General features: G+C 36.2%; 2 protein-coding genes across 4 annotated transcripts in view; one reads left to right on the forward strand and one right to left on the reverse strand.

Annotated features, from left to right (window-relative positions):
• Nucleotides 1-25802, forward strand: part of LOC132125458 (non-muscle caldesmon-like) — a 26760-nt gene continuing 958 nt past the window's right edge. Inside the window, exons 1-12 of one of the 3 annotated variants that reach the window (XM_059536897.1) lie at nt 1-203; nt 6667-6813; nt 12269-12623; nt 12711-12850; nt 13941-14202; nt 14727-14855; nt 17467-17510; nt 18375-18456; nt 18735-18875; nt 19506-19604; nt 20538-20630; nt 20757-20865. In XM_059536897.1, the coding sequence (XP_059392880.1) occupies nt 145-203; nt 6667-6813; nt 12269-12623; nt 12711-12850; nt 13941-14202; nt 14727-14855; nt 17467-17510; nt 18375-18456; nt 18735-18875; nt 19506-19604; nt 20538-20630; nt 20757-20865 (1660 nt within the window). In that variant the 5' untranslated portion in view covers nt 1-144. The remainder of the gene's footprint in view (nt 204-6666; nt 6814-12268; nt 12624-12710; nt 12851-13940; nt 14203-14726; nt 14856-17466; nt 17511-18374; nt 18457-18734; nt 18876-19505; nt 19605-20537; nt 20631-20756; nt 20866-25802) is intronic. The other 2 variants (XM_059536898.1, XM_059536899.1) reach the window with 2 other exon arrangements.
• The window catches only part of LOC132125457 (mucin-2-like), a 6020-nt gene continuing 2723 nt past the window's right edge, over nt 22506-25802 (reverse strand). The window contains exon 3 of the mRNA XM_059536896.1: nt 22506-25777. Within this exon, the coding sequence (XP_059392879.1) occupies nt 22811-25762 (2952 nt within the window). The 5' untranslated portion in view covers nt 25763-25777 and the 3' untranslated portion in view covers nt 22506-22810. The remainder of the gene's footprint in view (nt 25778-25802) is intronic.

Genomic DNA, 25802 nt, shown 5'->3' on the forward strand with positions numbered 1-25802 from the left:
CCAGTCTGTGAAACCAGACCGAGTGCCGCGTGGATCTCTCCTCAAAAGCTTGAGTGTCCGAGGAAAGAGAACGTCAGCGTTTGTGAATCAGATTCCACGGACTACAAAACTTCCAAGAATTCCAAGCTTGGAGAAGGAAGAACAATGTCAAGTGCAATCATGAGACGAAGCTCCAGCAAGCAAGGCTTGCAGAATCTCCTGAGGTGAGGACTTTGTGTGCCAGACTTTAACATAAAAAAATAAAATGTAAGGCTTGCAGATGGGATCTCAGGTGTGATGAGGGACGAATGTTTTTTTTTTTTTCTTTTCACAATTGCTGATGTCCGTTTTATGGATAAAGATGAAACAATGTTTATTCTTGTTTGAAATGAAAGTGATTCCCTTTGTGTTTTTAAGAACCTCTCATCCTTTGTTATGGAAGACCAAAACTGTTTTGCGGTAGTTGACATTAAACATTTAGACTGTAGTTTAAACTTTGCACATACATGAAAGAAACTAGTAATCATTTCTTTTGTTAATTCTGTTTTTGTGAAGTTTTATTATAATTATTTTATATACTTACTCATTAAATTGTTTAAAAGAATTCAACCACATTTTTCTTTGTATTAGTTTCAAATGGGTTTGTGGAGCATCAATATGAATATATAAACTAAACAGTATAAATATTCCAACAATTCACTAGTAAACTAATAAACTTTACCATAAATTAACAAAAAAGAAATGGCAAGTATTGGGATTTGTGAATATGGAAGCTTATTTCTGCCAAAGGATGAAAAAAACAAACAAACAAACAAAAAAAGTAACTAGTCGCAATTACTATAAACCAGAAAAAAAATCTGGGAGGACAAATCTGGATTTTGAAGCAAAAAAAAAAAGTGTGTTTTTATTTGTTTTTGCAATACCTCATTCATATTCATGTTTACATTCTTCATAGACATTTTTGAACAAGAAAACTTGAAATTGTTAGCATCGTGTTTGTTTTAATTGCTTATCAATTACCTAGCAAAACGACCTAAAGAAGAAGACTGAAAAACCCCTGAAAAAAAGTAGTAAGATCAATTTACAATTTGAAAAAATACAATAATTAACTAATTTAAGCACATTTTACTACATCTTAGCAATTTGTTGCACCTTCATGCACTGTTGTCTTTATAGAGAAATAGTTTACTGGGACTTTTATAAGCTGGAAAGTTGTCAGGGTTCCAGATGAGAGTTTATTGTTTCTTCCAGAGGTGCTGCGGGATTGTGGATGGATGATGGGACAGGAAAGGGAGGAAGGAAGGGTTGAGGGCACCCTAATTAAACATGTGACCTGTTGACATTCATTGTGACACACAGTAATCTGACCGGTTATCTGTAAAGGTGCCGCAAACCAACTATAATTTAGGTAGAAAACTGCAGTTTGTTTACTGTAAACAATGAAGCAATATACCCATTCAAATACCAAAATCTAGCCGACTGTGTTTTTCCACAAACACAAGCGTGTCTGTTCAGAATTTGACTAAAACGATCCAGAAACCGCTTAGTTCAACTAAAAATGAAACTTCAGTCATCGTTTACCCATCATGTGAAACCCCTATAACTTTCTTTCTCCCGTGGAACACAAAGGGAGTGGTTTAATGAGTAAATGATGACAGAGATTTCAGTTTTACTAGCATATATAGCGAAAGACTAACTAAGCATTACCTCTGTGGATGTGTATGTTGTGTTCACTTCTGGACAGAGAGGATTTGAGACGGATCAGGTGTGCTTTGTCAAACACAAACAAGTTGCATTAATGGCAGACAGGATTTATTTCCCCAAGGCTTTTCAGAGCTGCCAAAAATAGCCTTTTCTCACACTCAGCAAGCTGCTTTCTCTATTAACAGCCTACATTCATCAGAACTATTGTGTGTTTTGCTTAGACACATACCGGATACATCAATTACGATGCTGCATATGCTATATTTTGTATACACTTGTCACAGTGTTTTGAAAACCATCCCAATGCCTGCAGATTGTACAGTACACATAGCATGTTAAACTGACACTGACCGCAAAACCAGCTGATGAAAATCTTTCTAAAAAATAAATATAACAAAGATAGTAAAAAAAAAAATCACTATTATGTAAAGACAATTCTGAGAAAAAAAGAGGAAAAGAAAACGTAAAAAAATTGTGAGCTGTTAAAAAATCTGCAAAAAATATGAATATTAAACAAAAAATGTTAATGCGAGTTTATATCTCACAACTGCAAATTAAAAAAAACTGCAGTTCTGAGAAGAAAAGTCTGAATTGTGAGATATAAACTTGCAATTTCTAAAAAATAAATAAATAAAAAAGAGAATTGTGAGAAAGAAATTCACTATTTATTCTGAAGCCAAAGAGAGAGAGAGAATTGTGAGATGTAAACTTTGAAAAAAAAAATAATTCACACAATTCTGAGAAAAAAGTAAGAATTGTAAGATATAAACCTGCAATTTTGAAAAAAAAAAAAAAAAAAAAAAAAACACCTATCCTTTGGTGGAAACAGGCTTTCATAATAGCAATTTCTGTCATTTTTCTCTCATTGTAGATTTGGCAGGCTCTCGGTTTTTAGTTTTGTGATGTTGATTCTGTAAGGTAAGAATCTCACACCATTGTTTTTAAGTTGCTCCAAAAGTCTCTCTCTCATTGTGGACTAAGCCATGACTTCACGTGAGCCGCTCTTCTATTTACGATACTCTGATAAGAGCTGCTGGAATGCAGGGGGTTTAGCCGTTTGACTGAAAGGGTGAATAAACTTTACCATCCCTGTGGCAGTGTGCTTTTCTGAAGGTTTTAGGCAGCAGAGTAGAATAAACAGTGTTATGTTTAGTTAAGCATTACAAGAGTATTTAGAGAGGCATATTGGGGGAGGGGGTAAGATGAGCCACCGAGGATAGTCTCTATAGGCAAAGAGACAGAGGTGAAATTAGGGCTAGTACATGTATATATCAATCAGTTACCTGAAATGAGAACAAGCGTCTATTCCTGGGCCATAAAAATACAGGGAATCAATCATTTCATATTCAAATTCCTTTTTAATAAAGTGATCATTTATTTGAATTTTATGCCATTTATGAACCTATCCTCTCTCTTTGAAGTGTGCTTGGATAAATGAACCATTTTTAGAGCTCTCCCATGAAATGACATAATTATTGATTTCAGTTCTCATGATTCATATTGCCACATTCTCCACAGCTTAGCTCGGTGCTTTGACATGTCGTCAGCCGCTCAGGGAACGCTGGGAAATCTCTGTGAGGTTTGCAGTGATGCGACCACACACTGACAGCAGGAAGATACTAACATGCCTGGGAAAATAACCCTCCTTTGCTCTTTAAATCTGTCGTTAAGATGACATCATCTGACTAGCAGAGTCAATAAACCTCACAGCTGCCCTTCAATGCAGATACAAAATGAGAGAGCAGCAAATAACAGCATCCATCAGTTAGATCTCAAAGCGCAGGATATGCGTTTTTTTTTTTAGAACTGATACTTTAAGTTTAAGAGCACTAGAAAGAAATATATAAATTCCTCACAGTAAACTTTACCTGTTCGCTGGACACTTTCGTATTTCACACAAGTTTTAAGCCGCCTTTCCACTGCACACAACATTTGGACACGACTGTCGCATTTGAGTTTGATACTCGCTCCGAAACACTGATTCGAAACAAAAGATTCACAAACGTTTCAAAGCTTCATGAAGCAGTGTTTCGAATGCGCCCATTCTTCTGTGTCTTCTGTTGCTTTGTCGGTGTCAGTGTAAACTAGGGCTTAAAGGAATATTTTACCAAAAACAAATTAATCTCTTACTGCATCCAAATATCATATGCACTATAGTAGGCGAAAAACAAGTATGTGAAAAGAGTATTGTGGTTTCTTTAGTGTAAAACCACTGGACAGTTTACTATGAGGAGAGGTAGAGGTGTTGGTAGTGTGCAACACATCTGAAGTTGGTATAGGTCACATTACAATGACAACTTGATGAATGTTGCTGGGCTTAAAAGGAGTTCAATCAACAAACAAACAATCCAAAAAATTGATTGTGGTCATTTACTCACCCTCATGCCGTTTCAAACCTGTATGCATTTCTTTCTTCTGTGGAACATAAAAATGTTTACTTATATTACAAATATGTATTCAAAATATCTTATTTTGTGTTCAGCAAAAGATTTAAGTCATAGGTTTGGAACAAGGATAAATAAAGACAGTGTAAATAATTAAATAATTTTCATTTTTGGGTGAGCCATCACTTTTGGCCTTCCACCAGCAATAACAACACCCTGTCTGGAGATCATGTAGCAGACAATTGACATTTACTGAGCAGTTTCACTTTAATAATTAGGGTTAAGAGCTGGAAAGGGAAACTCAGTTCGGAGGTCAACTTCTATGTGACCCATTTGAGACTGACCAATCTAGATCAGCCGGTGCTCTTCAAGACCAGACTTGGTTGTGGAAAATTAGGGCAGGCAACAATGGCGAAAAACATTTCCCAATCTGTCAAGCCCTCCAAATCCTTTCAGCCTCAGGGCACAAGGCTGTGGAAGTTTAGTCAACACACTGTCAAGGGAGGTGTTACATGCTGAATATAAGCCAGGCTCTTGTTTTCTTTTCCCATTCCCTCACTCTCACTTTATTGTTTCCATTTAATTCAGAAATGGGTCTGAGGAACATTTTGTCAGTCTGCGTTTGACAATATTGTCACCATGACTGAACTCTTGGAAAACGGTATTTCCAGACATGAAGGAAGAAGAAAGCCAGGCTACATAATCGGACTGATAGTGGCAAATTAATCAGATATTGCATGACATCACTGCCAGGATTGACATCATTCATGTGGCTTCTGCCAAAAAAATGAAGTAATCCTGTCTGGGTGATTAACAGCCTATAATAATCAGAGGCACGGGAACTGAGTGTGACACATGAGATCTTGCCATAAGCCTTTCAATGAAACTGTATGGTTGGTTTCAGATGTGTGTGTGTGTGTGTGTGTGTGTGTGTGTTTATTTTTTGTAGCTGGGTTATAAGTAGAGAATGGTTTGTACTTAAAAACCCCCACTATTGCTGCAGGACGAGCACTATAGGTAACTGCAGCTAGATTACAATGATGATAGCACTTTTCGACAGTGGTTCAATATATTATTGCTTCAGAACAAATTTAGCCAGTTAGATACCAAAGTCAAAGGGATAGTTCACCCAAAAAAGACAATTCTGTCATTAATTACTCACCCACATGTTGTTCCGAACGCGTAAGACCATCCTTCATCTTCTGAACACAAATTTAGATAATTTTTAATGGAATCTGAGAGCCAGGGCCGTCGCCAGTGGGGTGAAAGGTGGTGATGATTATAGGGGCCCACAGCTGAGGGCGAGGGCCCCCGGCGATCTCAACCGTCTGGCTGTGATAAAAACATCACAATAATCCACAAGTAACCCACACCACTCCAGTCCATCAATAAATACAAGAAACACTTGCAAGAAACAAATGCATCAATTTGGCATAAATAACAGTGCTTTCAGTGACAAAGTCTTTCTGCTTTTGTCCTCTCACATCAAAACACAAAACACATTTGTTTACAACTGTTTTTGCTTGTAAACAGTGGTAGAACTGTGCATATTTCTCTCCTGATTCAGACAATACTACGGAGAAAGCAATATTATGAATATCATGAATAGTGGACTAAATTTCTCCAAAATCTGTTCTGATGAAGAAACAAACTCATATACATATTGAATCAAGAATCACCTTTAAAACAGTTCTTTGCCCAAGAAGTTAACTGAAGGAGTTTTGTGGGGTTTGTTGGCTCTTCAGTTGCGATCTGCTTGTTTAGTAACTTAAAATAGGTTTTTGGTGTTACATTATAGGTTCTTCATGTCGGTTTCACCACTATCATTAATAAAGAACTCAAAAAAAGTTGTAGAAGCTAAAAAGTGTTACCTATGATGTCATCAGTCTGAAAAACCTTTTTGTTTCTCACTGGAACTTTTTTCAATGTTAATGAATGAGTATTGACCTGTCAGCATGCTTTCATGGCTAGCTGTAAAGTCATCATATCAACCTGTGACCTCAGCTTTAACCTGGCCTGAAATTCTTCTGAGGGTCATTGGTGACCTGTGTTCACCTTTAATTGACCAAGGATCCCTAAAGTCCTAAAAATCATTCCTCAAACTCCTGTCCTTCCAAACCTGTGTGAAGGACTTGCTTCTACAGAGCACAAACTATCTTGGAAAATCTTGGGGTCCAAATAACATTGGAGCCCATTGACTTCCACCCACATAATATGGACAAAATATCTTCTTTTATGCCCCACAGAAGAAAGAAAGTCATACAAGTTTGCAACATTAATAAATTATTTTTGGTTGAGCATACACCCAAAGTTAATGCTTGCTATCATAATAATTTAGCAAGATAGCATTAATAAATATAGCTTCAAGTATTAACAGAAATTAGTTGTTTGGCCTACTTTTTCCAGCATAGAAGACATGAAGAGCATATCTGTGTTTTTGTAAGCTAGACAAACACAGAGATGCTTCAGCATCTTAAGGGTGAGTTTGCAGGGTCTCGGTCACTCAAGTATTGTTGGTGTTGAATGCCAGAGCAGATGTTCCACTGGCTCTGAATCTCAATCAAGGGACTAAACAAAGTTTTCGTTTCTCTTCTTGCAGAGTGACGGCTCAGCGGAGTATCGAAGATGCTGAGGAGATCGAGAGAGAAAGGAGGCGTCGTGCCCGGGAGGCTTTCCGCAATCAACAAAGCGTCTCTGGATCTGCCGGTTCCCTTCAGGACAGTGTGAACCCACCTGAGACCGGCCTGTAAGTGTGAACGCCGTTCTATTCTTCGCACTTCACCTGGTTTTTGTTAGGCTTGTTTTGTTGCCTGGCTGATTTCCTCATGAAATATGGAAATACAGTCTTACAACATGTCTTGTTCTCATTGCTGCTTTTTCTGACCAAAGTCTGTCCACTTCGAGAGAAGGAGACCGTCTGACTGACATGCAAAGCAACTAACCACTGTTTGCTTAGTTTTAAGGTCAAATATACGAGTGCCCATGATAAAGTAAAGGAAAAATCTCGTTTAAAAAATACATGTGCCAAGTTCTACGAAACATGTTGGTTTCATTTTCAAGACAAGTACATTTAGTCATTTAGCAGATGCTTCCAAAGCGACTTACGAATGAGAAAAAGATGGAAATGAAATGGATAAATATAAAAATGTAAAGTAACATTTTAGGAGTTACACCACATCACATTTTACAATCTTAACTAACCTTTGCTTGACATAAAAATGTGAATTATCTGATATTTTTAGAGGCTTATAAATCTTGACATTAAATCAGTAGTTCTCTTCATTACACGATTTCAGTTTTTTTCGTTTTGATTTGTTTTCTGCATGTTGGTCACGCCACTTGACATTGTTCGGCACGCAAATGTTTTGCAAATACTAATATTTCACTGCTTTATTATTATTATTTTTGAGAAAAAAATATTAAGGTGTTGTCCCAGGATACTTAATAAGGTTTATTTTCAAGAACTGTTTGACAATTTTGACTTTTTAACATTAACAACTAAATCAAAAATTAAAATCATGCTAAAATATATAAATACACAAGCAACTGTATGTAAGAATTGCAATTTTTATGGATTTTTCACAGATATGGACGAAAAAAGAATTCATATTATGCGATTATTATCCCTACCACGTCTTTAGTGTCAGACCTCTCTCTCTCTCTCTCTCTCTCTCTCTCTCTCTCTCTCTCTCTCTCTCTCTCTCTCTCTCTCTCTCTCTCTCTCTCTCTCTCTCTCCTTTCCTCTCAAATAAACCTACACATGCATACAGTATATACAATGGCACAGCTTTTCTTTCATCATTACCGAATCCCTGAAGAATTTTCAGCAAGCATTCCTTTGGAGCAGGGTTTATGTCATATCCCACACCACAGCGCCTTGCTTTTAATCAAAGAAACATTACGGTCCTCACATCCCACATATTTTATACGTGTGAAGATAAACACAGCTCTCCGAGTCGACCTGTTTAAAGCAGAAATAGGTCATCTAGGGCCACTTTTTAATTATCCTTGATCAGAGAAGATTTAAAGGCGCGCTCTTGGCTTAGAGACACATGAATCATTTTCAAGAATTTTTAGATCGGTTCAACGTGGAAAGAAGTTTTTAGTAAAGCCCGTTTAGAGGTTTTCAAACTGGGCTCTTACAATAAGATTGGGTGAAGTAAATAAGCACTGAGATTTATAACTGTGCAACTGAATTGTATTGACTGACTGTTGATGTTCAGTCGTTATGCTTTGCTGAAAATCTGCTTAATAATCTTGTGGAATGTGCTTTGCATTACTTTCTGGCCGCTCCTGGGCAGATGAAACCATTTTTAATTCAAGACTTTGCAATGAACAGGGTGAGAGGTGCAGTGTTTTGTCAGTAAAAACGGCCTCTGTTATCACTATTATGAGCTCTGTTGCATGGTGTGTGTGTTTAAACCTTTTGTGAACTCTTATACAAATTTACCCTTGTAACAATAGTTAGTAGCGTGTATGGGTCAGTGATGATGAAGTGATGTTCATTTAATCCAAATAAAAATACATTTAAATTGCAATTCATACATACAATTACATTATGTCAAAAAAATGTAATTAGGGCTGTCAAAATTAACACGTAACAGCCTTATATTTAGGCATGATTAATGCAGCGGGCCTTTTCGGTTTGACCCATGGCCTTGCCCATAGTTGGAGAAATGGAGATGCACAGTGTTGCCAACTTAGTGACTTTTTCTGCCTTAGATTTAGCGACTTTTCCGAGAGTCTAGCGTCTAGCGACAAATCTTTAGAGTTTGCCCAAACCTTATTTAGTATCTGAGACTGGCTGGTACTGCTGCATGAGCGAGAGGTCTCTCTTTCCCGCTGCACACACACTTAGGCTAAATGTACATTTTGCATGTTTCGGAGAAGTGAGCTTCCCTGTCCTGCGAAAAATGTAAACAGGCTTGTGTAAGTAAATTGTTCAGTGCAAAGTAATGGGAACCTGGTATTTCTCTGTTTAAGTTATTTGAAAAACGTCTATGAAATTTGAAAGATGTCTACTTTTCCTGCTCTATGTTGACTGTGGTTTCACTAATAATAAAACATATATTTGCATAAAGCATTTATATTTGTCCACGCCCATGTTGATTAGGTCCTATTAAAAACTTGAAAAGTGTTAAAAAGTACTTGAGGTACATTTAGAACAGATAAAAATGTGCAATTAATCACGAGTCAACTCCAGACAATCATGCAATTAATCACAAGTAAATATTTTGAATCGATTGGCAGCCCTAATTTTATTATTAAAACATTTTTGTTTGCCAAATCAGATACGATCAGCCGACCAATCAGTGAAGTGGAACCTACCAAAATGCATAAAAAAAGGAAATGATGTCATAAAGAGTTTTACGATTGAATGCAAAGGTCAGTTTGCTTATTAAAATCAGATAATTTGATTATATCATTTGATCTTTCATGACAAGTCAAGGATTGTTCAGGATGTAAAATGCCACGTGGTGCAACTTTTGATATGAATGAGATTAATAATCCAGGCATTGGGCTGCTTTACACTGTTGCTGTGGGTTGTTTTTTTTTAGTCATCCCCCATCCCATACTAGAATGCAATTGGGCTGATTTTGTTATGCAGACCTCCAACACTTAAACCAAGATAATTGTTTTATCTTGAACAATACACTATTTTTTATTTAAATTTTTTAAAATAATAATGGAACTGTTTTTTTTTTTACATTTATTTTACATTTCTGCGAATTAGCAACAAATTTTGCACATTTTCACAGGCAAAAAGGGTTTACTGTCAATAATATGAAGCCTTGCACATGACATATAAAATGTTGTTCATTCTAACAATTAATTAATTAATTATTTTTCTCATTTTAGTTAAATTGTGGCCTCAAATTTAGAGTTTGTTCCCTTGTTTTAGTCAATTGTTGCCATATTGTAACAACTAATTTTTTCCCTCATTCTGGAACAAATTTGTATAATCTGGCCACGATTTCCTAAAATGAGAGAAAATAAATTAATTTCTCATTTTTGCCCACGGTTTAATTACACTGAGCGAACAACTAGTAAATTGTGGCCAAAATTTACAAAAACAAGGACACAAATTCTTAAGTTGTGGGCACTCTAAATATGTGTACAATAAAGACTTTTAAACCAATCAGCTTTCTCTTAGACAACCTGGTTAATTCACATGATAAAACTTTAGCCCAGCATACTGCCTATTTAATATATATAGGCTATATGTGTGTGTGTGTGTGTGTGTGTGTGAAATAGTTAGCATTATGCAACAAACATTTCATGGCACTTCATCAAAATCCTCTGGTCGCCCCTGGCAAACGAAAGAAAACAACAACAAACCAGCACCTGTTAGATCGTCACACACACCTCTGTTCACATCTGTTTTGCGAGGAGTGTTTGAAGTCTGACTCTGGTGTTAACAGGCTGGCACAGTGACTTCAGCACATAGTTTCTCTCATCAAAGTAAAAACATCACAGGTGTGTGGGTCCATGTGCTGCTTTCACTGACTGACTGGCTGTTAGCTTGCACAGATTCTCTGTGAATGTAATTATATAGGTCTGCCTTTCATTGTCTCATTGCTCTAAGAATGTCCAGTGTGTAATGGAGTCTACATCATATATATATATATATGTGTGTGTGTGTATATATATATATATATATATATATATATATATATATATATATATATATATATATATATCTGGGGCCTAGATTAGATAGATTAGTCTATGTTGAAAGTGATTAGATTAGATAGATAAGTCTATGTTGAAAGTGAGGAACAAATTAGGCAAAATTAATAAAGGCAAAAACTAAAATAAAAAATGTATGCATTTAGCAGACTCTTTTATCCAAGCGACTTACAGTACATTCAGGCTATCAGTTTTTACCTATCATGTGTTCCCAGGGAATCGAACCCACAACCTTGCGCTTGATAGCTCAATGCTCTACCAATTGAGCTACAGGAACACTACTAATAAAAAACTAATATGTGAATGTTATGCATTCAGCAACTAAACTTTTTTTGTGCGTTTGTGCTTGTATATACCAGTAATTAAAATGATTAAACATTGTTTTTAAAAAATGCAAAGATACATTAATGAATGTGCAAATGAGCAACTGCTTTGTGATATTTATGTCACTAAAATGCATTTATTAACAATATACATTATGGTTTTCTAACTGTATTGTGGGCATTCTCTAGATGGAGTTGATGTGATTGTTCACATTATGTAAAAAAGATGTAAAGAGTAGAATGCATGCAGGATTTTTTTGTGTGTAGGTGTATGGACATTTTCGTATTCATTTATATATTTCATATTTCTGGAATTCTTATACTGTCACATTTATTAAAAACAATCTATGCAAGTATTTATGAAGGCAGTTCATTTTGGAAGGGCATCATTAAGTACATTTTACCTATTTTGCAAAATGAGTTCAAGTTAATTATATGTTTAATTACATTTTAAAATAAATGTAATTGTAATGATAAAGACTGTAAAGTTTTTTATAAAACATATTAGTAAGTTCCCTTACTCTATACAGGGAAAAAACTGTAATGGATCTAATGGGATATTTCATGTAAACACTGTGAAATGTTACATTTTTGGATGCATAAAAGAAAAAAGTAATCTTATAATTTAATGAAAAAACATAAATTGACATTCCTTGAATTCTCTGCGAACAGCTCAAATTTGATGGATTTTCATCGAAACAACTGAATCTTTTTAGTCATTACTATTAGTTGTGTACATACATTAGGTTTTATGTTACATATTTTGCTGTAAAATTAATATTTATTGCATTGTTTTTGTGTCATGTATGTTATTACGATGGTCTTTTTGACACGTATGACACTGTTTATACCCTCAGAATAGAATTTACCTCAAGATAAAAAGCTGCCTCAATTTTAGTAATGTGGTACATGAACATTATTTCAGTTAATGAAATACATTTTATACTGTAAACTTAAGTTTAAATCTGTAAAACTTGCAATGTTGCTACAGTAAAGTTCTGGCAAGCTTTAGAACATTTTTTAGGGATTAAGAATAAACTTCTTCCTTTTTAGTTTAATTGTAAAAGCAAGATTCAAATCTTCATTTCCTACATGAGCACCACAGCTCAATGCACTGAGCTCAACTGCTAAGCCTTGGCTCATATACAATTATTTTTACAGTACTTATAATGTGTTGTTGTTTTTCAGCTCTGAAAGTGAATTCAAACCTAGCATCCCGACTGCTGTGGATGAGGATGAAGGTTTCAGTGACTGGACCCAAAAGCTGGAACGGAGAACAAGGTCCAGAATGGCTGAGAACGGCAGTGGAGAACAGTTACAACAGGCGGAGAAAGACGGGAATGAGAGATCTAGACAAAGTGACAAAAGCAGCTTCACCACTTCTATACAGCGTCAGCAAATACAGGACAGAGAGGACGAGGAGAAAAGACCAGAGAGGAGGAGGAGCGCTGAGAGACAAATGGAGATCAGTCAGAGATCAGAGGAATGGCATGACGACAGCAAAAGAAGACAACAGGAAATAAAACCACTGATGGAGAACAAGGTGCCACGAGAATTAGTACAATACGGTATTAGAAGTACAGAACATTATATCATATACGTTACTATGTCTAAATTAATACCCTCACAGATGAAAGAGGAGAGGAAGGAGGTGAAGGTGTCATACACATCACAAGTATTCCTACAGAAAGACAGAGTGCCTAATGGCAATGGAGAGGCAGCTGCAGAGGAAATGACATCACATCTGGTCAAAACCAAAAGATCACCCAGGTAACCTGTTTCCATGCACTTTCTCATCTGTAGGTTTTTGGGGAAATCTTGTGAAGAGGTCACATGCTTATGCTTGGGTCTCTCTCTCTCTCTCTCTCTCTCTCTCTATATATATATATATATGAATGTGCATGTGTACCATTAAACCATTTTTAAAAAAATGCAATTCATTCTTGTGATTATAAAGCAGATTTTCAGCATCATTACTCCAATGTTCAGTGTCACATGATCCTTCAGAAATCAATCTAATATGCTGATTTGCTGCTCAAGAAACAATTCTTCTTAAAAATCAGTGTTGAAAACAGTTGTGTTGGTTCATATTTTTGTGGAAACCATGATGCATTTTTTTTTCAGGATACTTTAAAGACTATAAAGTTGAAAAGAACGGCATTTTTTTGTACATTATAAATGCCTGTCACATGTTATAGTGCATTACACTAATGAGAAAGCAAACAAATAAATATAAATAAATAATATTATTAGTCACTAGTTTTAAAATACAGCCTGTTTAACCGTAAGAGTCAAAGAAAGTGGAAATTATGCATTGACAAAATAATTGTTTTGACGGCGATTTTTTATTGATAATAATGATTTGAGGAAAACATTTTAAGTTGACTTTAGGGGGAACAGTAAGCATAGGATTTGGACTTGTTAAAATTAGAGGCGTATGTCATATGTGTTATAGACGTGACTTAATATTGTTGCTGCCAAAAATGGCTGTTAAGGGAGTTAGTTAATATCTATCTAAAGGTCTCATATAGCCAGAGTTAATACTAACTAATACCGTCATTTCTGGTCCATTTTACTGCTTATTCTGGCCAAGAACTATCAACAGAGTCTGACTAAAAGGAAATTTACCAATCACAATTTGTTTTATTTTTATTTGCCATTTAAGTTAATCTGAGATAGATTCTTAATAGACAGTGTGAAAAAATAATAATGTATTATTGCCAAATGTTAAATTATTAGCCATTTTTGGCAGATCAGAAAATCTGATGGTCCAATAGTAATAATTACTGATTGTTTCATAGAAATGACCAACATGCTGTCCTAGACTAACCCCGCTTTCCTGTTCTCCACTTTTCTCCAGCAGGACTGTTGATGTAGATCAGATCTTTGAGACTAAGAAGGACGTGCACGCTGGTCTGGAGACCGAGCTGAAGCTGGAGAAGATCAGACGTAGTCACCAAGAGAAGGAGAGCCAGGAAATGGAGCAGCTACGGCAGCATCAAGCCGAGGCTGAGCTGGAGCTGGAGGAACTGAAGAAGAAGAGAGAGGAACGACGCAAGGCTCGTGAAGAGGAGGAGCGGAAGAAAGAGGAAGAGGAACAGCAGAAACTAACCAAGAAAGAGGTGGCTGAGCTGATTTCTATCCGTCTAAATCCAAAGTCATGGCATGAAATTCTAACTCAATTTGACATAATGACATCATTATCACATGATGCAGCTGATTGGTCCTTTTTGTTTCAGCAGCGAATGAGCTTGTTGCTTAACATTCAAATAATTGGCAAGTGTTTGCTGTAGCAGTTGCAGCGTGCTTTAGAAACCCTCCACCTCCCCCAGCTCCACCTAGATCTGCTTCGGGGTGATTTATGTTATATATCCATCAGCAGTTTTTTCTTACATGCTCACAGCAGCATGTCTGTAGATGTATGGGCAGTAGCAAGTCTTAGTACTTGCTCGGCAGCAGCAGCGTAGCAGATCTATTCCACCAAAACCAAACACATTAACATTGTCGTTTAAAGAACCATGCCAATCCCTCTGAGAGATGTCATGATAGAACTTTCTATTTTGGTGGGAATATTAAACTATGTTTCTTGTAGAACAGTATTTATTAGAGTTTGTATAAAACATAGTTTCATTTGTATTAATTACAGGAGGAAAAGAGACAGATGAAGGAGGAAATTGAGAGGAGAAGATTGGAAGCAGCGGAGAAGAGAATGAAGAATCCTACAGATGGTGATGATCCATTTAACCCCCTAAACCCAATAAGTCCAACTTTCAAGGTAACTATACAAATCTGCATAAACATTCTCAACCTTTCACTTTAACATCCATGGAAACTTACCATTCACAAAAGGTTCTTTTGATTAATTAAATGTTCTTCACACTACATTCTTAAAAAATAAGGTTCCAAAAGTCGGTTTTAACAATGATGTCATAGAAGAATAATTTTTGGTTTTTTCAGCGAACAGTTCTTAAAAGAACATTTAAAAAATCTAAAGAACTATTTTCGCTATAATCAATATTTGTGCAGAGGAAAGGTTGCATAGATGCATGTTTAACCTTCTTTATGGAACTATCCATGCCAACAAGGTACCTTTATGTTTAAGAGTGCAAGGGGAAAAAAAATATTTGAAAGTTAAATGGTTCTTCTGTTGGATCACTATGAAACATCTAGTAACTTTTTATTTTTATACACAGGACCTTTTTTTGTACAACCTAGAAATCAATCACAACACATTAACTTTTCTAGGACATTGAAGAATTATGACAAATAATCCTGCTCTGTTTTTTTTTTTTTTTTTTTTTACAGAATGCAAGCTCCATTTTACTTTGTAAGTTGCTTGTGCTGGCTATGCTGTGAACAAACCCACATGTTTGCAGTGTATAAATGGTTGACCACATCTTAGGTCAAGTAACAAGCATGTATATTCATCTATTGGTCTTCAGATAAGGATTTCAGGAATATTCCAGGTTCAGAACAAATTAACATGTTTTTGAATATTACATAAAGTTATTATGACCTGTATTTTAGTAAAAACAAACAATATAAGATAAATAATAATATTAATAATAATAAATTGGTAAATAAATGCAATGCCATTAGAACTTGGAATATTCCTTTACATTGATTTTATTTATTTTAGGGCATGTTTTTGTTTATTTATTTTAACGACCAAAACCGCTTCACAAGTACAATTTGTTTATCTGCTGCACTTGCTTTCCATTGTGTGAAAAGATCTGTGGTTTTATATATGCACTTATAGGACTTTCATTATTGTACATCTTGAAAATATTAGTTCTGACTAATTTTTCCATTTCTTGAAGACGTTTGACCACTCGTTTGAGTGATTACAGACAGCTGGCAAGTTACATGTCTTCATTTAATGGAAAAATACATGTTCAGAGGCCTTTGAATCAATTTTACATGACATTCTGTGATTTTTAAGAAGTCGCATAGACACATTCATTAACGAACTGCCAACATTTCCGAAAAACATAACATGCATAAATGGAAACACCATAATGGTCGATTCATAACCAGTGGTGCTTAAGGCACAACAACAAATAAACCCCTAATCATAGAGACCAAAATATTGGAGAGTTGTGTAATCACCTAGTAACTGACCAAAACATCTTAACAACAGCTTAATCGATGCACTAGCAACTAACTACACAGCATTATGGTGCTGAGGTTTGCATGGTTCTGCACACTCTTTAATGTCAAAAGGGATTCGTCTCTATTCAAATATAACCAACATAAATAAAACAAATTACACAGGCCCTCAGTGACTCAGTCTAAACACAACCTGTAGGTCTCGAGGTAAGAAAATGTTGAATTCATAGCTAATCTGGCTTTTATCCACTGGTACCCAACGTCAATCCACAAATATGCAAAACATAGTATGAGGAGCATAAAACCTGGACACCTGGGCAAAGAAAAAACAATCATCTTCCTACAAGATCTGAAGTGACCATCTCTGATCATCTTGAACCTTTATGGAAAGGTCTTGAGGACAAAGCATATGTTCACATCCTAAAATTGCAAACAACAGGAGCTGTTTCTTTCTTACATTGTGCAATTCCTCTCAAGAGTGCAAAGACTACAAATGAAGCCCCAGTCCCCCAGCTATTAAGTTTATTATACTATAAGGTTAGGTGTTTCTGTTATTGACTCTATTCCTTGTGTTTATCCACTGATATAGCATTTTATCTACCCAAAATCTGAAATAGACCCTGTAATAGCTTAATCTGAAATGGCTGGTACCACACAAAACTAAGGTTAACAACATTGGGAGTTTTTTTGCCCTCAAACAAACAAACTTTCAATCACTCAGATTATTGTTTAAATTATTGTATGTTGACAACAAAACAACAAAAGTGTGACCTCATCTATAGACCGGTAGTTTTGGAGTTTTGGTAGTTTTTCCTTTAAAACCCAATTTGACTTTATAATGTGGGGATCTGCAGTCTGTGGTTTGGGGACCATTGGTTTTCCAATGCTTGGCTGTGTATTTACGTAAGAGACAGAAGTGATTGACAGCTGAAAGTACATTCTCAGTGAGTAGAGGTTAAAAAGCTAGTGGGCCCAACAGCAACACAAGGGATCCTTCTGTGAGCCTGAAACAGGAGCTTGTTAACATGTACACTGTTCGTCTGAGGAAGTGAGAAAAGACTGAACGGAACCACAACATGGATTTCCTATTCATTCACTAGTCTGATTCATTAGTTCAGCTCACTGACTCGAGGTAACAGCTCACTGGAGGGGAAAACTATTATCTTTTGTTGCTAATAACATAATCTTTAATTAAATATGACATGGAATCCTCTCAGTCAGAGTTTTTTCAAACTCTGCTTGTATCTTTTTTAAACGTGACTTTCTTTTAATTCCAGATCACAGAGAGAACAGAATCCTTGAATCGATCATTAAAGAAGAGGTGAGTTCATTCATCAACACAAAATTAGTAATACGACTCAGCAAATCAGAAAGTGCGCAATCTACTTGACATTCTTGGCCTCAGTGAGTTTGCAATAAATGGCAGATTCTTGACAAAAACTTACAAGTGTGTTGTCAAAATGGCTGTTGTGTAAAAGTAAATATTGACATTAATGGTATAGGTCGTTGTAATACTTTGTTAGTCCATTGCCTTGTCAGCAATGATTTATGGGTCGGCTAACTTTAACCAGATGTGGAGTGTACTCTTTAACCTGATTTCTGCTAAAATATTGTGTAGGATAAAAACACAAATTAGACTTATCTATACATGCAAAACATTCAGGACAACTATGTGAAATACTACTACTACTACTAATAGCACTTTTTATTTGTTACTTTTTTGGTAAATGTCATGTCAGATGGTTGCAATTTTCAAGGCTTTTTTAAACGTAAATATGTGTTTTGTTACGATATATGGTAGCCTTACAAAAAGTTATAAGATTGAGCACATTTTAATGCATTTTGCCTGTTCATTTTAGTATTATTACTATTATAGTTTTTATTTATATTTTGAATTAGTTTTTAGTTTTAGATTTTCAATTTTCATGTTAAAGTTTGATTCATTTTTGTAACATGCTTTTGTCATTTTTCTTATTTTTTTATATTTCTGTATACTATATATTCCCAAATACAATATGCTTTAATTTTATTTCAGATTTTGCATTGTTAGTTCTTCTAATTTTTACTTATCTTATTATTTTCTTTGTTTTTCTGCTAATATGCTGAACTTTAAAACTTTACATATTTATAAAACCTTTTAAAACAAAACGACACTGGCTCATATGAATCTTTGTTTTGAAAACAGTAACAGTTTCAAGAAGACCCAGAGACCTGTACTTCTACCCAAGATTGATGACAAACTGGAACAATACACTAATGCAATTGAGGTTCAATTTACAGTCTTATATCTTGTTATGCTATGCCTTTTATGTATTGATTATCTTTATGTTAATCTGTAGTCAAAGTGTGGACAGTAAATTCTTATTTTATATCTTATGCCTATTTAAAGAATGATCTCTTAGTCAAACCATTATTTAAAGAAATCAGGCTTGTCTCTGGCAGCATTCGCAACAAATGGATCAGATGGTTTATATTTAGAGTGATTAATTTGGATCATTACATTTGCAATATTTTCACTGAGCCTAACTGTCTTAATGTGTTGCAGATCTCCTCTAAAGATGCAAAATTGACTAAGTCAGCAACCGTTGACATGCCTAGTGTCTCTGCTCCGGTGGCCTCCAAAAAAAACTTGTTCGAAGCAGGAGAGGTCAGGAGTCAAAGCAACCCGAAAGGAACGCCTTTGAAGGTCAGAAATCAGATTTCATTTCATTCATTGACTCACACCAAGAAGCTAACACCTCGAATATCGTACTGGTCGTTCTTACAAAGGTGCTAAACCTTTCAAGCATGAAAAAGAAAGAATCATAAAAATGCTCTGTGTTATGTACTTCAAGTCTTTATGGGAGTAATAGTGGAAGAAGCATTAAGGAAAATGTCAAACTAATAAGAAACCAGCTGTTTCATATCATCCCTTTAAATCTTATGAGTTAAAACAGTGATGTCAGGGCACTTCTATTAGTGCTTTGAATGAGTCTCAGATTGTGCAAGTTTGGAGGTCAAGAGGTGGCTTCAGCTTTGCAGCGTGAGATAGGTCATGTCGTCATGCAGTGTGGAACAACATCTGCTCTTTACACTTTCACATTCACACCCACACTATTGGTTTGCCAGAGTCTGACGCACATGAACAGCCATCAATGGGAAGCTCTTGTGTAGGAATTCTTGGGAAATGTTTGCCAGATCAATCATAACCTCATGAATTGCACTTCACCATCAACATGTGAAGCCAAAACTAAAGCATACAAAAAGAAACTCATTTAGATTATTTGGAATGCAGTTTTGTTATACATGCAGTTCTGGAACGGTTTTATATTTTTAGGATACAGAATGTGTGAAAGTGGGTGTAGCAAACCTGATCAACCATTGGGTGAAAGGAAGTCCAGAAGGCGGGAACAGACAATCCCCTTCCACACCATCTGTAAGTTTATTAATGAACCTTGAAAATCTTTAGATGGTAACCAATGTGCTGGGGAGAGATACGTATATTTGTCCCATGGTGGAATGGAAAAATTAACTAATAATTTCACTGGCATATTTTTTGAATGACTGAAACTGCTGTTTCTGTGTAGAAAAGACATGTTAAATTAGATGTAATCAAAATCCCCCTTCTTCTTCTTCTATATATATATATAAAGTAAAATAACAAAGGTACATTTATGTTCCCCCCTTGTGGTAGAATGAGCTACTGCAATTTCACTTATTTTCCCAAAATCCAGTTAATCAATCATCATGTCCAGTAAACCCCAATGTTCTTTGATGTGGGCATGTGGTTTATAATTCTAGCAGTTAAAGTCTGAAGAAAAAATCTTAAGATCATTACATCCAGATGTAATGAACATTGTTTTGAAGAAACGTAAGCTTTTGAAGACAAGAAAGAAGGCTGTATGATTGAATTTTATCTTTGAATAACTGAGTGATAGTAGATTATGACATCTGGTTTATATCAAATAAATAGTCAAACCCAAAGTCATTTACTCACCCTCATGTTGCTCCAAATCTTTTTGATTTACTTATTTTGGAAAACAAAAGGAGTAATTCATAAGACTGTGATGGTTTCTCGCAACAAATGGGGTCTGAAGCTTTCGAGTGTCTAAAAGGACAAAAAAAGCACCACTTCTACACCATATTCCAAGTCTTCTGAAGTGATTCAATAACTTTTTTTGTGAGAAACTTAGAAATTTCAATGAATTCAATAATGAGTTCAACAATGAGTTCAACTCAATGGTCTAGTCAGTTAATCAGTGAAAAATGATTTGGATTTCAGGTCAGCATAAAAGGACATTGGGGTATAACAGCTGATTTAGGAAAATACAGTCATTCTTAACAAATGCTTTCTAATGCTCATTTCTAGGACGTTAAACCCGGAGATGTTTTGGAGAAAAAGAACATGTGGGAAATTATTGGAGAAGGTTCTGCAGGAGAGAGGTCAGGACTGGGAGGAAAGGTAAATATTCAGATAAAGTCTTGTACTGATAAATTTTACAATTATTATTATTTTTTTTTAAGTTGAATGAATCTCTTGCTTAATGCCACTTTCACTATTTCTTCTACTCACCTTTTTATACTTTAGGGCTCCTCTTCGGGTAAACGGTACAAGTTTGTTGTGACAGGCCACGGAAAATACGAGAAGATTTCCACTGATGGTGATCATTACAGTGTCTACCCGAATGGAAAAACAAGTGAGGCACTTTCTTCTAATTTACATAATTTGAAGCTAATACAACAGTTCACATGTACATTAGTTTGTTTAACAAGTAAAAGAGCTTAAAATATGTTTCTTTAAATAAAAATGGCAAAACAATACAATATGGACGCATGGTCTTGATGCCTTTTTGCAGGCCAAGAAAGGCATGTTAGGTAATGTTATATAATATTAACTAGCTACATAGCAAGCTAGCCAAGATTAGTTTAAAAATACTGACTGTTGTAGCATTAGAGCATAAAATATGCTTTTAGAATACTTTGAAAAGACACAAAAACCCAGAGCGATCCGATTTCCAGTGCCTTATGGTATGATATCCATTTACCCCTACTACATAAAAAGTCATATTAATCATGTCTTTGTTCTAATTCAAAACATTCTTGAAATAAGAATATCACATAAAAAGTTAAGATGCCAGCACAAGTAAACTTTGGAGAGCTAATATAATTCATTTTAAAATAGACTGAAAACACCTGAAAATGTTTCGATTTTGAAATCTCGCTGTCTAAAGATTTTTCATACACCTGTTTGATAAGACATTTATCATATATCCCAAACAAATCACAGCAAGCTTCTAACACAATGCAAATTTTTTCACACAATGGCCAGTGTCATAAAAGTAGTAATATCCTCTCTCAAAACAGGTATTTTATTAAAAAATATATATAAAATAACATTAAATCTAGTACAGTGCACCTCAGAATGCAAAGCATTATACACATCAGCATCAGTAAAGAGAAAGTACTCTCATTCTGATGGTTTCTGCAACAAAAGACAAACATGCAAAAAAGGCCAAGCCTACAAACTTAACATTACCTAAGGCTGAAATAAGAACATGCATGAGTTTGAGTTGACAATCAGCATTCCCTGTTATTCACTTAATCATACTGAAGCAACGGGAGAGTTTATATTAAAAGTGTGGAAAGCCCCTTTTGAGGCTCCATCAGTAAAAGCTCTTTGTCAACATTAAGCACCAAGCAGAGTGCGCCATACCTTGCTTTCTGTACAAATAAGGCTTAGAACAAACTTCCAAAACTTAGCATACTTACTGTATACATCTCTTTCTTATACGATCTCTTCTTTACGAAAATTACGAAAATTCTTTCTTCCGCAGTTAACTGTTTGCACTTGCCCACCCACCTAAAACTCACTCTCAATTGTCCCTACACCTTAAAAAACATACAAAAGCAATTTGTCCCTTAACACTATGTTATCTCATATATATATATATATATATATATATATATATATATATATATATATATATATATATATATATCTTATCTTATCCTCACAAAGACTTTTTATGCCCCATTAAGCACCATATAATATTGCTGAGAAAAGGTGTGATGTATTTTATTTTAATGTTAAAAAAAGAATACTGTCGGGTAACTAAAGATTTTCGATACCTAAATCCTGCATTATATTTTACATGTTCGTACCCCCAAAAAACTTAGATTTTGTCTCTTGTGGCAGGCTGGAGTGATATTTCTGTATTATTAAATAATTTTAATTATTATTACTATTATTATTTTTGATAAAGGTGTTCAGGGATGTAAGTATTATCAGAATTATTACCATATTTAACATGCTCAAAAAAATGATGAGCTTTGAAAGTCTTAAGCAATAAACTCTTTAATTTAAAAGATTCAAAACAATATGATTTTTCTTTCTTCAATATTCTAATTAGCTTAAATGGCTAATGCCAGTTCACAAGTGGGCAAATATCTACTACAAATAAGTTATTGTGCATTTGAGAGATAGTATTTTTTTTTAGTTTACTTGCCAGTTGACCTGGTTTAAAGTTATAAAAGCATATGTAAAGAATTAGACTGGATAATAAACAGAACTCTACCATCGCAATGAAAGCCAACAACAACCTTGCCCACTATTTATATATTATCCAGTTAGACGTCAGTGGTTTAAGAAGTACTGAAGCCTTTGGCTGTTCTATTAAAGTCTTTTGGTTCTTCCTCTTTATTTTTGCGGCCTATGAGTCCCATTTCAAAAACTGTTGCAATCTTTGTTGCTGGACGCGAAGTTGCCTCTCTTAGTCGTCTGGCATCAAACCGCGGGCTATATAGGAGAACTGGCAAACGATGCGCAAATGTGGGAATCTCTTTTGACATTTTCTGTTCTGACTCCATCTTCTTTTGCTCCTCGGTTTTGTTGGCTTCAATTTGTTGCATTATATTCTCTTTAGTGGAGAACATTTGGAAGAGGACAGCATCCCACATTTTTGCTGCCCTTGGGGAGTCTCTGCTGTCCTGGCTGTCTGTAGGCGTAGCTTCGCCTTCAGACTTATTTTGCATTTCACTTACATTTTGATCAGTGCTGGCAGGGACATCTTTCTTTGACGCAGGCTCTGCCTCTGGAAACTTGGGCTCCTCTGCTTCAACCACCATGTGTTTCTTAAGGCGAGACCAGCCACTGAGTTTTGACTTCATGCCTTTTGGTTTCTGCATCACCTTTAGGAGAGGCTCTGCAGTTAGGGAGGGACCTTCCTCACCCTCCTCCTTTTCCACTGCAGACCTGATCTCCTGTTGTGGGCTAGCTTTTGTCTCCACTCTGTCAACCTTTTCAGGTTCATTGTCCTTTGTTTCAAGGTTCTTTTGGTCTTCTTTTGGTTTAGCCAGTGGTTTAACCACATCTGTAACCTCTCCTTTTTCAGAGGAAGCAGCCTCAAGCTTCTGCTTCTTAATTTTCTCTAACAAAGACATTTTTGCCTCTGTTGGCTTCTCTGTTACTTTGGTTGTTTCAGCATTAACTTTACCTTCTGACACCTTTGGAAGAGCTGGCTTTCCCACATCTTTATCAGATAACAGCACAGCCTTACTATCAGATTTCGGAGTTACCTTCACAATTGGAGGGGTCGGTGTCATTTGGGAAAGTCTGGGAGATCCATAGGTTGGAGTTCTGACTCTTGGCTTCACTGTACTTATTGGTTCTGCTTTTGCTTCTGATGGTAGTGTGTCAGCTACAGATACCACAATAGTTGGAATTTTAACATCAGAATTTTTTGCTTTTAATTCTGGCACAGTTGACTTGGGAATGTCCCTTATAGAGTTTTCTTCTGGCTCAGATACTAACTTTGAAACCTCTGGAGGTGGAGCCACCACAACAACACAAGCCTGAGGTGGCTGGACTTCAACTTTTCCTTTAGGCTCTACCTCAGATTTGTCATTCATCAAGGTCACATTTGCACCAGGTTGAGGTACTACTGGTTCCTGTTTTGGAAGATGAGTTGTCTCCTCTAGTGCAGCTGGTGTAGAAATGCTAAAACTGGGCGTGTAACTCTTTATTCCTCCATGGGCAACATATTCAGAAGGAGTCAATCCATAATATGTTGGTTTGGATTTAGGTGCTGTTGGTGTTTTGGGTCTTTGACCTGCAAATGAAGGGACTGTAGATAACGTTTTTTGATACCCAGCTGATAAAGCAGGCTGTGCAGGTTCAATCTTGGGTGTTGTTGGGGTTTTAGGCTTTGGCTCCTCATTTTGGCTTTCCTGAATTTGTGCCTTTAATGACTCAAGTTCTGACAGGTTTTCTGTGGCCTTATCAAGCTTTTCTCGTAAGGGTTCAGTTGTTTTGACATCTGTGTCCCCATTTTGTAATATTTCTGAATGATTGGTGTCATTCACTTGATTTGCTATTTTATGCATTTCATCATGTGGACCAGTCAAACTTGAGGTTGGGGTTTTGGATCTTCTGCCCTCCATGTGCACAGGAGACACAGCAAATAAAAGAGGATTTGGTCTTGAAATCTCAATCACAGGTACTCTAACACGTGACACATGATTTGAAGGTGTCTTGGGATGCCCTGAAGGTATTTTTGTTGAAATAAAGTCAAATGTTGGCGTCTTTACTCTTGTTGGTGTTGTAGCCCCCTTTGCCGTTAGCGTTGGAGTTGTGCCACATTTTGTCTCAGGAGTCAGTGTTGCATTTTGTTTAGTCTCTGAAGCAGGAGTACTGACCCTATTCATTTGAGAAGATGGAATTGTCTCTTTCTTGACTTCAGAAATTGGAGTTTGTCGTTTCTTAATTTCTGAAGTTGGGGTTGTAATCCTCTTGACTTCAAATGTTGGTGTTGTAACCCTTTTGATCTCTCTGGTTGGTGTTCTGTCTCTTCTTATTTCAGATGTTGGTGTCACTATCCTTCTAACCTCAAATGTTGGCGTTGGGCCTCTCAGTAACTCTGCAGTAGGTGTTTTACTCCTTGTTGGCGATGCATGAGGTGTTCTCACACCTACTGACTTTGCTGTGTAATTGGTGATTTGAGGAACTTCAAACAATGGTTTTGCTGTTCTAGAAACAGTTAAAGTGGCAGGCTGAGGGCTTGGAGATTTAGAGGTTACATGAGTGATAAGATTTGAGCTGACTTCCACTCTTTTTGAAGTTTGTAGAATAGTGACTGGAACAGGTTCATGTGTATCAAGTCCTGGTACTGGTGAGGCTGTGTATGTAAATGCTGGAGACAAGCGTTGGGGAGCTGCATATGGTTGTGGTGAAAACCCTGCCGTCTTGCCATAAGTGAATTCTCTGTGATGAGGATAAGGAGACGACACGTGCTGATACAGTGGTCGGACGTTGAAGCGTGGGTGTACCGTGCCAATGTAGTAAGGTGTTTCTGGAGTCTTAGGAGGAGTTGAGTGATCACTGTGCTCCAAGTCAGGGCTTGCTTCATTTACTGGAGAGAGGCTTGAGCGGAAGGGGACCGACGGTTGGGAGGCCTGGGCTGCAGCTTTTTTCTTTGCTGTCTTCTTGAGTAGTTTCTGGAGCCGGACATTTTCTTTCCCAGGTTTGGGAAACAAAGGTGGGGGGTACTGCTGGGAAAGCAGGCCTGCCTGGGCAGCATTGCCAATATTGACAGCCATTAAATCTTCAGCCCCCTGAAACAAATAAATAACAGTTATT

The sequence above is a fragment of the Carassius carassius genome, chromosome 43, assembly GCF_963082965.1.
Source record: "Carassius carassius chromosome 43, fCarCar2.1, whole genome shotgun sequence".
Taxonomy (NCBI): domain Eukaryota; kingdom Metazoa; phylum Chordata; class Actinopteri; order Cypriniformes; family Cyprinidae; genus Carassius; species Carassius carassius.